Below are 13,248 nucleotides of genomic sequence, written 5' to 3' on the forward strand. Positions count from 1 at the left end.
AATTTGGGTTTTTTTTGACAGATTAAAATATTTTGACCATATCTGACTCAGTCTTTGTGTCGTTTGTTTCTTTTTCCTAAAATACCTCTCCCTCTACTTAAGAATGGAAATCAAGTATGTGTTTCAGTTTCTAGTTAGAGCCTTGCTTTAATGGAGTCTTTGATTACTAATTTATTCTGTCCAGGTCACCCCTTTTTTTATACTGTATTCCTCTGTTCTTTCTTTAGTTTAACATGTAATTAGTAACAAAAATTTAACAAGCACATCAATGTTTCCATCAGTACTATACATAATATTACCAATGGTTGAAAAATTAGTTCAGGGCGCCTGGGTGGCTCAGTGGGTTAAGCCGCTGCCTTCGGCTCAGGTCATGATCTCAGAGTCCTGGGATCGAGTCCCGCATCGGGCTCTCTGCTCAGCGGAGAGCCTGCTTCCCTCCCTCTCTCTGCCTGCCTCTCCATCTACTTGTGATTTCTCTCTGTCAAATAAATAAATAAAATCTTTAAAAAAAAAAAAAAAAAGAAAAAAAAAAAAAGAAAAATTAGTTCATTGACAAATACTAAGTAATAATGTAGGTGGAACAAATACAAGGCACAAATTGTAATAAATGTACATGAGTAACCTGAGTTTGAAAAACACAGTACTAGAAAATCACCTGAATCCTATTTTCCATTTTTTAAATCTTTTTATTCTCTTCTTGCCTTATTGTGTCTACCTAGTTCACTAGGTCATGCTTATTAAACTTTTTTCTATGAATCAATGAAGTGAGATCATGGACTTGCATGGACAAAAGATATCCTTTTCTCGTTTCACAGTGGAAAAATAAGTAGGCTGTTTCTTTGGGAAGAAGTTCTGTTGTTCAGTCCAGAATCTAAAGATTGTTGCAAAAAAGCCCTAATGTTAAAATTTACCATAAATCTTTTTCTTCTAATTGTAATCTTGTGCAAAATTTACCTTTTAGAATATTAGCTAGATGTAGTTTAATAGAAAACAGAGTATAAAATTCATAATGTGATTACTTTTTGATCCAAATATTTATTAATATGTTTACATTTTAGCCATATTTTTGTCTTTTAGAGCAATATAACTTATGATGACCATAAAAACAATTCAGCCTTCCCCGTGCCAAAGAGATGTGATGCTGATGCCCCTGAAGGTAAGGCAGCTCTTATCACTATCTTAGAATTTATAACTCTATGAGGAAAGAGTTGGCTTGCATTTTTCTGTGTTAATCGTTTGATGCATCTGTTCTAATATGTGGTGATAAAGGAACTTTCAGCAGGAATAAATTGGTAAGTCTTTTCAATAGAATTTCTTTGTGATCTATTGATTTCCAGTACGGAAAGGGCCGTTATAAATTAGTTATTTACCAAGTAACAATAGGTAGTTCTTATTTATTACATTTAGTAATATAATAAGAAATCACTCTTAAATGACTGTATTTTCCTTGAAAAACTCAAAATAGTTTTGATGGAACCTGTAATCCTTAGGACCAAGACCAAAAGTACCTATGACTTAGAACTTTTCATTTATACACGTCTAGTTATTTTACTTAATAATGTTAATTATAACAGCAGTTCACTTTTAAGAACATAGAACCATGTTCCAGGCACTATGCTAAGATTTCATATGTATTCTGAGAAAAACTCTGTGATCCTACGCTTTTAACCTCTGTTTTTTTAGAGAATTTTTTTTCTTCTTTCTGTTCATTAAGGTGATTTTTTTCTTTTGAGTATTATTCTTTCCCTGATTAAGGGTTCCAGGCTCATTCTATCAGAATTTGCAGTTCTTTTCTTCTTCTTCTTCTTTTTTTTTTTGTTTAAGATTTTATTTATTTGATAGAGACCACAAGCAGAGAGAGCATCAGAGGGAGTTGCAGAGGGAGAGGTAGAAGCAGGCTCTCCACTGAGCAGGGAGACCGCTCAGTCCCAGGACACTGGGATCATAACCTGAGCAGAAGGCAGACTTAAAACCAACTGAGCCACCCAGGGACCCCTGCAATTTTTTTCCCTGCTCTTCAAAATGCTTTTATATTAGGATGAGTAATGTGTCAGATACAGTAAATTTCTTCATAAATCACGCATGGGTACCATTATATAAAGATACATTCTGAGTTTTTTAGTAGGGTCAACTACAGACTGTGATGGAGTAATAGGAAGAGTAAGCATGGAATACAGAGATAGCCCAGAGGAGAAAGTAATTACCTCTACCTGGAGGAGATCACTGTGCAGTGGTAGTCAAAAGAAGGGTTTTTGGAAAAGTGACATCAGAGCTGCATTTAAAGGTTAAAGAAGAATTTATCTGCTGTGTGCATCAAGGGAAGTTGTTCTGAGCAGAGGAACAAAATACACAAATAAAATTGTCTTAAACTATTGTATGGGTATGTGTTTAAAGAATTTAAAACATTGTTACTGTTTTGTATTTTAAATTACAGGCATAGGAGGTTGGAGGGAGGGAGGAAGTGAGATTGAAGAGTTAGGAGTCAGATTGCAAAATGTTTTAGAAAGTAACTAAAGAGTCAATGAAGGGATTTTTTGTTTATTCTGTTTTTTCAGTGAAGGGTTTTAAACTAGAAAGTATAAGTTATGATCTGGTTTATTGTCCGTAACATAATGATAACAGTTATATAGAGCCTGGATTTGGGACCAAAGCATAGAAATCAGATGGGAGACATAGCCAGAAGGAGCTATCACAGTAATCCAGGAGAGATGGTAGAAGCCTGAATTAAGCAGTGGTCATGAGCATACGAAATGAAGAAAGACATTCAGGGGTGAATTAAGAGAATTTCTTATTGTTTGGATCCAGAGCAATTTTGAGAAAGACAGTAGATTCTAGAATGACCCTGTAGTTACTGAGTACTTTGGTAAATTTTGGTGTCAGTGCACTGAGATAAAAATACTTAGATTAGAGAAAATTGTAAGAAATGATTAGTTGACCTGAGATATCTCCAGAACATTGAGTTGGAAGTTTCATAGGCAGTTAAATGTTTACGTAAGGAACTGAGAGAGAAGAGAGTGAGTGAAAGGAGCACAGAGACTGGACCTCAGAAAAAGTGTTTATGAGAGGAAGCGGATAAAGAAGGTACAGAGGAGAAGACTAACAAAAAGTGAGAAAAGGGCACCTGGGTGGCTCAGTGGGTTAAGCCTCTACTTTGGGGCACTTGGGTGGCTCAGTTGGTTAAGGCCTCTGCCTTTGGCTCAGGTCATGATCCCAGAGTCGTGGGATCAAGCCCCGCATCGGGCTCTCTGCTCAATGGGGAGCCTGCTTCCTCCTCTCTCTCTCTGCCTGCCTCTCTGCCTACTTGTGATCTGTCTGTCAATAAATAAAAATCTTTAAAAAAATAAATAAAAAAAGTGAGAAAAATGTTGATGAAGAGAAATCTAATTGCATTGACTAAAAATGCATTTAAGTCATTGACTGAGTTTTTATTAATTTTCACAGAAATTCTTCATAGAGATTGAGAGAAATTAGGCAGAAACTAAAGGCAGCATGCAGGGTCAAGGAAATTTTTGTTTCTCTTTTTTTCTTTTCTTTCTTTTTTTTTTTTTTTAAATAGATTAGGAGAGACTTCAGGGATGATGGGATGAAACTAATGGAACAGGAGAAGCTGGAAAATATCAGAAGGGGTGAATGATGGGACAATACCTAGTTCTAGAGGAGAGAGTATTAAGAACATCCAAGACAGGGTGCTTTAGATAAAATGAAGGGTACCTGCTTCTTTAGGTTGTAAGGAAAGAACCAAGAATATGGACTCAGATAGTAATTTCTTAGTGAGAGTGGACAGGAAGTTGTCATTTGTATCTGATTGTCTTAGTTTGCTGTGAAGTGTGAGTTCATGTCACGTGCTGAAAATTTAGGCCGTTGGGGCACATAATTAAGGAAAGTGGCAAAAGTTTTTGATAGGTCATGGAAGTTAATAAAGAGGGAAAATAAATCAGTGATAGATAAATATGTCAGGGAACAGAGATGAAATAATCAATTTGTGGTTTTGTTGAACAGATCTGTACAACCAGTGTGATTATTCTCCATCAATGCTTAGTTGTCTAGGGAGGGTAGTTTGAAGGATTAAATAAATGCAAAGTAAAAGACAGGCTAAGAGTGACAGAATAAAGTGACCAACCACAGAGCCTGGGATGCATAAGGAAATAAGGGAAGAGACTAAAACTGGGATAAAAGAACAAAATAGAGAAGAGATGGGAAAACAAATCCAGTGAGACATCTTTTGTCACCTAAAGAAATAATAATAAAATATTTCTAGTTTAAATAAGTATGACTTTCCAGTTCTCCCTTTTGTAATGACTTTAGTTCCAGATTTTTATTCTTTGAAATGTACACACACATCACATCATAAACAGAGTGGATAGTTGAAATGCTTTGGATTGTCATTTTTAGCTAAGTGAAAATAGAATGAAAAATTACTGCTGAGTTGATTTGTAATATTTTTTTTTTTGAGCTAAGAAGGCATTAACCCTAAATATCTAAAATAGATTCTGCTTTAAAAGTTCTTATGGCACTATTGAAATCTTAATAGGAAAAAATAAATAAAAACAAAATAAGATTTCAAAATTACGTTGCACTGGTAAAAGGAATTCAGATGCTCCTGTACTGCTGAACTGAGTGAATTTGTGTATTATAACTCAATAAGCTTCAGTCAGATGATATACTTGACCATAATTTTTTATGAATCCTATTTAGCATTTTTCTTTTTCAGTCTGACCACATTTACAGTAGTTAAAATGACTCTCTCTGAACTGTTGAATATTTTTCTTAAATATTTCAGTTGACTTATCCTTTGAAATGTTACTTTGCAGTACAAAACATACCCTTTAGGTTTATGAATCTGATTAATTTTTCTCAACCTTTTTTTTTATTCTCTAGCTCATCCTTATGTTCTTGGCAGAAATATCATGGATCTGGCGTAGTAGGGTAGATTCTTTTAAATAAAAATAGTGATGGAGAAAGATGGGCAGATTAGGACAAGAGATTTGATACGTAAGGGTGGGGATTGTGTGGATGTATAATTACAGGCTGGTGTGACTGCATCCATTTGAACACAAACTTGGAAATCTCAGCATACAGAGGAAAAAGAACCTCTTATTTTGAAATTTTGTTGGGCACATTTGACTAGAGTAGATGGTGCTATTATATAAATACACCATAAGACACTTGATGGCACTTTTGTTATATGTCTGTTGCAAATAACAGAATCTTAAAGCGTAAGCTTTAGATTTAGAAGCAAAAATTACAATGTTATAGTGGGGCGCCTGGGTGGCTCAGTGGGTTAAGCCGCTGCCTTCGGCTCAGGTCATGATCTCAGGGTCCTGGGATCGAGTCCCACATCGGGCTCTCTGCTCAGCAGGGAGCCTGCTTCCTTCTCTCTCTCTCTCTGCCTGCCTCTCAGTGTACTTGTAATTTCTCTCTGTCAAATAAATAAATAAATAAATCTTTAAAAAAAAATTACAATGTTATACTTAAAATTATTTCTGAGAAAAGATAATCTCCCTGGAAAGATATTAAAGCGGCAGTTTCTAAAAATACGTATATGAATCTCTTACCAGTCAGTATATTTTAGAGACTATTTTCCTTAAGTAATACTGTGTTCATATATGGGATAGTCTCGCACTTATTAAGCATATAGAAAATATTACTGACACCCTAGTTTTAAGTGCTTATAGTATCTAAGATTCAAAAAAGAATCATTCATCTAAAACTAGTTAGGTTTTTCTATTTAAAATAATCTCTTCAGAATAGAATAGTTGAGCAGATTTATGAGGAATACCTATCATACTATGTTTATAAAGTTCTCCCAAAGTGACAGTATTATATAATTTACCTTGACAGGTAGTGCATTGTTTACATGTTTAAAGTGAGTCAACTCGGGGTGCTTGGGTTGTTCAGTGGGTTTAGCCGCTGCCTTCGGCTCAGGTCATGATCTCAGGGTCCTGGGATCGAGTCCCCCATTGGGCTCTCTGCTCAGCAGGGAGCCTGCTTCCCTTCCTCTCTCTCTCTGCCTGCCTCTCTGCCTACTTGTGATCTCTCTCTTTCTCTCTCTCTCTCTCTGTCAAATAAATAAATAAATAAATCTTAAAAAAAAAAATAAAGTGAGTCAACTCAGCAAATCAGATATCAAGTTTTGAATTTTGTATGCCGTTGTGGCAAAAAGGATCTTTGCATTCCAGTTTTATATTCTTTAATTGCTATTTAATCTGACAAGCATTAATACATAATTTATGTGTTAATGTGAATAAAACAGTTAAACACAGAATTATTACAAGTAACAAATTTACATAAATACTTGAGTCAAAATAGGAAGATGAGAGCTCATTGTCCCTTAATGGATAAACACAGTAGGCATTTTGAGTACTACTGGGGTAGATTTTGGAAAAATGTCAGAGAAACACATATACCTATTATATGTATCTCTGCCATTGAATAGCATACAGCCTAATGGACTTGGATATGAAAATAAATAATTGTAATAGAAGGAAAAGTAAGTGTCAAGCTATAAAGAAATGATAGACAAAGTGCTGTGGGAAGGCAAGAGGGGATAATGATTTATTCTGCCCAGGGGCCAGTATAACATTTCAGCTGGGCCCAAAAGCGTAAGTTAAATAAATCTAAATGAGCAACAACAACAAAAAATTGGAGGATATTCCAAGCAGAGAAGACACCTGCATTAACAAGGCCTAAAGACATAAATATATTTGGCATGTTACAGTAACAATAAATTATGGCAGGAGCATTGAATATGCTCTGGTGAGGGATGAAGGAAGATAATATATTTCCAAATGACTATTTTTAAAAATCCATGAACCCCAAGTCTTACTTGCGCTGTTCTATTTAATTCTCTTTTCTTGACATAAATTTGTGTTGTCTTACTTAGAACTGGAAATGAAGTGATCTGTATAAGTCAAACTTGATTTTTGTTATTAGGTTATTCTGATTAAGTATATTGTTTATATATATAGCCGGTCTTAACTAATCAGATGATCTATATAGTTTTGATTTTAGCTTTAGGATATAATTTTACTAAGACAAATGGTTAAGATGACTCAGGTTAGCTGGTGATGCTAAAATAGAAGTTGATGTGTTAAACTAAATTATATGAATTACAAAAAACTGAGCAGACTTAAAAAGCTAAAGCGAGATTATAATTATATACACTAAGTACAAAAGGAAAGTGAGAATTACTTTGAATCACTAAAGATAATGTTGGGAAAATGTTAATAAAGTAAAATGTGTATGATACTTAAAGTTGTAAAACACTAAATTCTGCAGTAAACAGGCCCATCATCAAAAAATGATTCAAAATACATTCTCTATAAGTAAAACTTGTTTAGGTCTCTGTGTTGCCAGCAAATAACCAAGTTGACCTATTTCTTAGAACCTCAAGTACCTGTCCTTCTAAAAACATTTATCTAACGTAGTATGTCTGGGTTAGAGAATTTTTTTTCTCCCCATTTCTCTGTGAGAATTATAGAAATGGAAATACAGGCCACAAAGAGATACATAAACTGTAAACTGTTTTAAAATATAAATTACAATGTTCAAAAACAAAAAAATAAACAACCTTTAGAGGCCATCTAACTCAGGTAATCCTCTTTATTGCAGATACAGAAACTAAAGCCCTAGAAAATGACAATTAAAAGGTGTACAGATGAGACTTGGGGCAATAATGCAAGTGTCTGGATTCCCAGTATCTTTTTTCTTTAATTTAGTTAATTAAGGTATTATGTATTATTGGTTTTAGGGGTACAGGTCTGTGATTCATCAGTCTTATATAATACCCATTGCTCATTTTAACATGTATCCTCCCCAGTGTCCATCACCCATTTACTCCATCTCTTTACCCCTGTCCTCTCCAGCAACCCTCAGTTTGTTTCCTATGATTAAGAGACTCTTATGCTTTGTCTCCCTCTCTGGTTTCATCTTTTTTTCATTTTTTCCTCTCTTCCCCTATGGTCCTCTGCCTTGTTTCTTAAATTCCACATATCATTGAGATCATACGAAAATTGTCTTTCTCTGACTTATTTTGTTTAGCATTATACCCTCTAGTTCCATCCGTTGCAAATGGCAGGATTTCTTTTTTTCTTTTTTTTTTTTTCCCCCGATGGCTGCATCATACTCCATTCATTATGTGTGTATGTGGTATGTATAGACACATACCACATATATGTGTGTATATATATATGTGTGTGTATATATATATACACACACATACACCATATCTTCTTTATCCATTCATCTCCCAGTATCTTTTTATAGGTACACTCTATGTTTTGTGTTTTATTTGCATTTTCTGTCCTTTAAATTTTAAAAATAAGACTGTTACTGCTTTTTTAATGGAGATAGCCATTTGAAGCCATGAGAGAATGAAATACATTGAGAATGCAGTTTTAGCATGGAGCTAAAGTAGTAGAGAATTAAGTGAAAAGATTTAACAAATGAAGATAGTTATCTTACCTTGATGTGGTTCTGGTTTGTGATTTTTGTCATGCTTATCTACATGGCCTTTAAAAATCCCATATATTTAATGGCACATGAATTAAAAGCATGGATGTATTACCAAAGTTGTATATCAATTTGATTTTTAGTATGAAATCATATTAAAATGCATTCAGGAGCTTGCTCTTTGGCCAGGTCTTTGAGTCTTTTTGCAAAGTTAATGTATTCTTAATTTCAGATGTCTTTTTCCTTAATTCATGCATTGAAGAAGAACATAAAGATCAGTTTTGAATAATTTTTATTTGAGAATTCCTTAAAATCCAAGTGGAGATCTTGAGTTAGAAGTTGAGTTGGATCTAATGTTCTGGAGAAGTTTATGCTGGATTAGTCAGGGTTTGATGTGAGACTGGATGATAGATCATCAGTAGACGGAGTATAAATGAAGAAGAGGTACAGGGACTGAGCTCTGTGACTATCCAATAGTAAGAGGTTAGAGAGAAGAGCAACCAGCGAAGAACTAAGAACAGACAAACAGTGAGGTAGGCGGAAAATTAGGCAAGGGAAGAGTGAACCATTTCAAGTGCTAGCATTTGTCATATTAAAAGAGAGAGAAAGAAACTATATTTAAATAACAGTAGAAAATGGGGGACTGTTACAATAAGGAAAACTCTCTGACCGTGAGATCTGTAATTATTTCAAGATCAGGCAGAAAAGGGTTTTTTTTGGTTGGTTTGTTTGTTTTCTAGGTAGGGAAGAGTAAATAAGGCTAGAAAGATCCAGGTCTTAGGGAGTAGGATGATCAGAGAATGTTTTTCCCTGAGGTTAGCGAAGAGGTATGTTGTTCAGGAGTGGCTGTAGGGTAGGGTAAGCCAAATTTCAGGGGTCTAGGGAAGGAGAGGAGTTTAAATTGGGGGCAAGTCAATTAATAAGCCTTTTTCTTTGATTGATCAATGTGGAAAAACAGCTGAGGTAATCTTTTTTGAAGCAGAGACTTGGAATCTAGAGAGCCTGTGTCTGGTTTATCAAAGGTAAGCATGTGGGGGAGGACATCCATGAGTCTTAACCAAGTCTTATGGGAAGGGGGTTTCTTTGCAGTAAATGCACACAGAGTAGAGAGATTTCTTTAATCAGGTTTCCAGAATCACAGGGCTCTGGTCAAGTTCAGCATTGTCAGGATAAATCAGGTAAGACAAGGACCAGGAAATGACTCTTGGTGGAGTTAATTGAGTGACTAACAAGAACAGTCCTTATGGGATTGTGGGGCAGAAACTTGATCGAAGCAAGTTAAAGATCGAATGGGGACTGGAGTAGCTTAGAGTTTGAAATAATTATCAAGAAAAAATAACTGCTGAATAAAGTACCAAATTTCTTGAAAGTATCAAAGTGCTGATAAGGTCTTAAGACAAAAATCTCAGTTGTTCTCAGTCATCATCATTAGACCAGCAGCATCTGGGAACTTGGGAACTTGTTAAAAATGTAAATTATTAGACCCCACCTTAAGCATTCTGAATCAGAAACTCTAGGGATGTAACCTAGCAGTCATGTAAATAATTGCTCCAGGAGTGGTACGTGGGTGACTCAGTCAATTAAGTGTCCAACTCTTGGTTTCAGCTCAGGTCATGATCTCAGGGGTCATGGGATGGACCCCTGGGTCAGGCTCTGTGCTCAGAGGAGAATCTGCTTGAGATTCTTTACCTCAGTCTCCCCTCCCCCCCTTCCCACTCCACACATGCACTCTTTCTCTCTCTCTAAAATAAATAAATTAATTAAAAAAAAAAAATCTCTCCAAGTGATTCTGATGCTGCATTGGTCTGCGTGAAGGAAAGAAACCCAGAACAAAGTAGTAACTAGAGTGCTGAGCTGCTTTGTTCTGAGGGTACTTACCAAATCCAGTGAGTTAAGCTCCAATTTTCACAGCCTTCTGAGGCAAAAGGAACAGAAAATAATAGAGCAGTCCTGTCCAATGAAAATACAATGTGAATCATATACATGATTTAAACTTTTTAAAGAGAAACTGATGACTTTGATTTTATTAAATGGCATTATATTTAACCTACTGTATCCAAAATATTGTTTCATCTAAATGAAACAATTTATTAAAGTATAATACAGTTATACCAAAGCAATAAAGTTGTTTTATGAAAAAATATTTTATACTGCTTCAGTTTTTAATTTATATTTGAATTAAAATTCAAAATAACATTAGGAATTCAGTTCCTTAGAAGTCACATGTGAGTTATTTAATTAACATGTTACTATTATATTGGACACGCAAATGTAGAGCACACATGAGTGGTGTTACCTTGTAGATGCATGTGTCCTCTTGTAAAGCTGAGCCCTCCCATCCCCCAATATTACATTGCCATCTGAGGTGAATAAGTAGCAAAGTTATATTACTTGCAGAAAACTGAAGGCAAAGTTGGCTTTAATGTCAAGAACAGGAAGGTAAGAATCACATCCATGAGAAATTGTAACTACAGAGCTACCAGCTCTTTGCAGATTTGCATTCTACATACCCATCACCAGAGTGAATTTGTTTCATTGTCATCTCAGACTGGCAGACTGGGCACAGGGCACAAGTAAATATAAAATGCTCAGCAAGGGATGTACCTTAATTCTCGGCCTCAAGGAATTCCTGCAAAGGAACACAAATGAAGACACTGGAGCCAAATATTTAAGCACACAAGGCAACAAAGCACCATGAAAGAAAGCTAGAAGAAATAGCAGGCAGCAAAAAGAGACTTACTAAGACCAGATACTGGAATTATCAACACAGATTACAGAACAGTAAGTTATGATAAAAGGAATAAGATCAGATCAGAATATTGGCAGGGAACAACAAACAGAATAAATAAAAGAAAATGTGACAGGTTTATAATGGGCCCAAATACAATATTTAGAAATGAACATACAGTTATGGGAATTAAACACACTTCAGGGAACTATAGTTTAAAACCACAGTAAGTTCTCCATACTTGAATATTAGTTGTAAGAGGAAATGTAGTAAATGTCATATCTATACATCAGAAAAACTGGGCAGTGTATGTTCCAGGTGAACAAAATTACCATTGCCGAGGGGCAGTGCATGACACACCTAAGGATATGACACCCTGAGAAGAACAGAGAGCATGATTCAAATCATGAAGAAATATGAGACAAAACCAAATTGACAGTTGACAAGCATGGTATAAAGTGACTTGCTTGTATGGTTTAAAAATGTCAAGATTTTCATAAAAGACAGGTTGAGAAACTGATACAGATTAGGCATGTTAACCAAAAGTAATACATGATCCTGGAGTGGATCCAATACTAGAGGATAAAACTTCTAGAAAGAATACACTGGGATAAATGGCAGAGTATTTTTAAAACTGTAAAGTTTTATCAATGGTAAAATTCTTCAGTAGCTATACTGACTGCAGTTATGCAAGAGAATACCCTTCTGCTTAAAAAAATGATGAAATACTAAGTCACAATGTATGGTTCAGAAAACATAAGTGTGTATATATTGAGAGAATGATAAAAGGGGGGGGAACCACATGAGACCTGCTGTACACCACCAAATGACAACTTTTTAAAAAACATAGTCCCAAGTATAGGCCAAGATATGAAACTACTAAAGATAATCATTTCTAGCTTCTGCTTAGGGGGTAGTAAACATTATACTATTTATATAATTTAACATTATTTTTATACCGTTAAAAATTTACACTTAAATGTTATTTTTCTTAAATTCCATAAATTTAAGTTTATATCCAGGTTCAACATGATGTATTTGCCCTACAAAATGACAGAACACATTTTGAACGTAAAAGTTAGTGAATTCCCTAAGCAATTTAGAATAGAAGGTATAACTTTTTATGAAAGTGAGTTAATCTTTCTTGTTTATTTTTAATTTTGAATCTGCTACAAAATAATTCATCTCTCATATTTTCCTGTCACTTCTGGTATAAATTTCTAGCATCAGATAAACCTTGATTTAATTATAAACCTATTCAATCATGTAAAATGAGTTATTCTTTGGCTAGGTTTACAGAATGTATTCCTATTGAGGCTCTATGCAGCAGGACAGTTTATATCCACAAAGAACATATTTAAAACGCTTCAAAAATTAAACCTCTTCTCTAAAGGCACATAGTACTTTAAAACTTACTGAAGAATTTTTTCATATTTTTAATAATCCAGTAAGTGCAAAGATTATATTCTATATTTGGTAATATAATCCAACTGCTTTAAACAATTTAAGATTTTTCTATAAATTTATCACCTATTTTTAATGATAGAACAATTTTTACATTTTCTTATGTGAAGCTTTTGCTTTGAAAGCTATGAGCTGAAACAGGTGAATTTTTTTCTAACTAAAGTGGTTTCTTATGATGATGTCAGCAACCTAGCCTTCTTTCTGAAAAAAAAGTTTTCTTTCTGAAAACTTTGCAAATTTATTCTTTTAACTCTAGCATATTGTCCACTACAGAGTATCATATTTTAACAATACATGATAGACTACCTAAAGTCCAAACTATTCCCAAATGCTCATCAATAAATTTTAAACTATTTTTAATTTCATAAAATGTAGAAAACTGACACAATATAATGTGCTAATGTTTAGTAATTCTGGGCACAGAAATATTTCCCTATCCCTGTATTAAATAATACTGAGAACAAAAATAGTTAATCTGCTTCCTTCAGGAAATGCTCCTGACCATGAAACTACCAAAATAGCTTTGTTGCTCAGTAGGACTTACTTCAAGACTTCTCATTTCATTATATCCACTAATCCAAAACTTATACATTTAGACCAGATCT

The 13,248-nt window shown here is 34.5% G+C and overlaps 1 protein-coding gene across 2 annotated transcripts in view; it reads left to right on the forward strand.

Moving 5' to 3' along the window:
* LMBRD1 (LMBR1 domain containing 1) overlaps positions 1-13,248 on the forward strand; it is a 134,373-nt gene that overhangs the window by 103,382 nt on the left and 17,743 nt on the right. For both annotated transcript variants that reach the window (XM_059400176.1, XM_059400177.1), the window contains one exon: positions 1,078-1,156. In XM_059400176.1, the coding sequence (XP_059256159.1) occupies positions 1,078-1,156 (79 nt within the window). The remainder of the gene's footprint in view (positions 1-1,077; positions 1,157-13,248) is intronic.

This window comes from Mustela nigripes, chromosome 5, assembly GCF_022355385.1.
Source record: "Mustela nigripes isolate SB6536 chromosome 5, MUSNIG.SB6536, whole genome shotgun sequence".
NCBI classification, from domain to species: Eukaryota; Metazoa; Chordata; class Mammalia; order Carnivora; family Mustelidae; genus Mustela; species Mustela nigripes.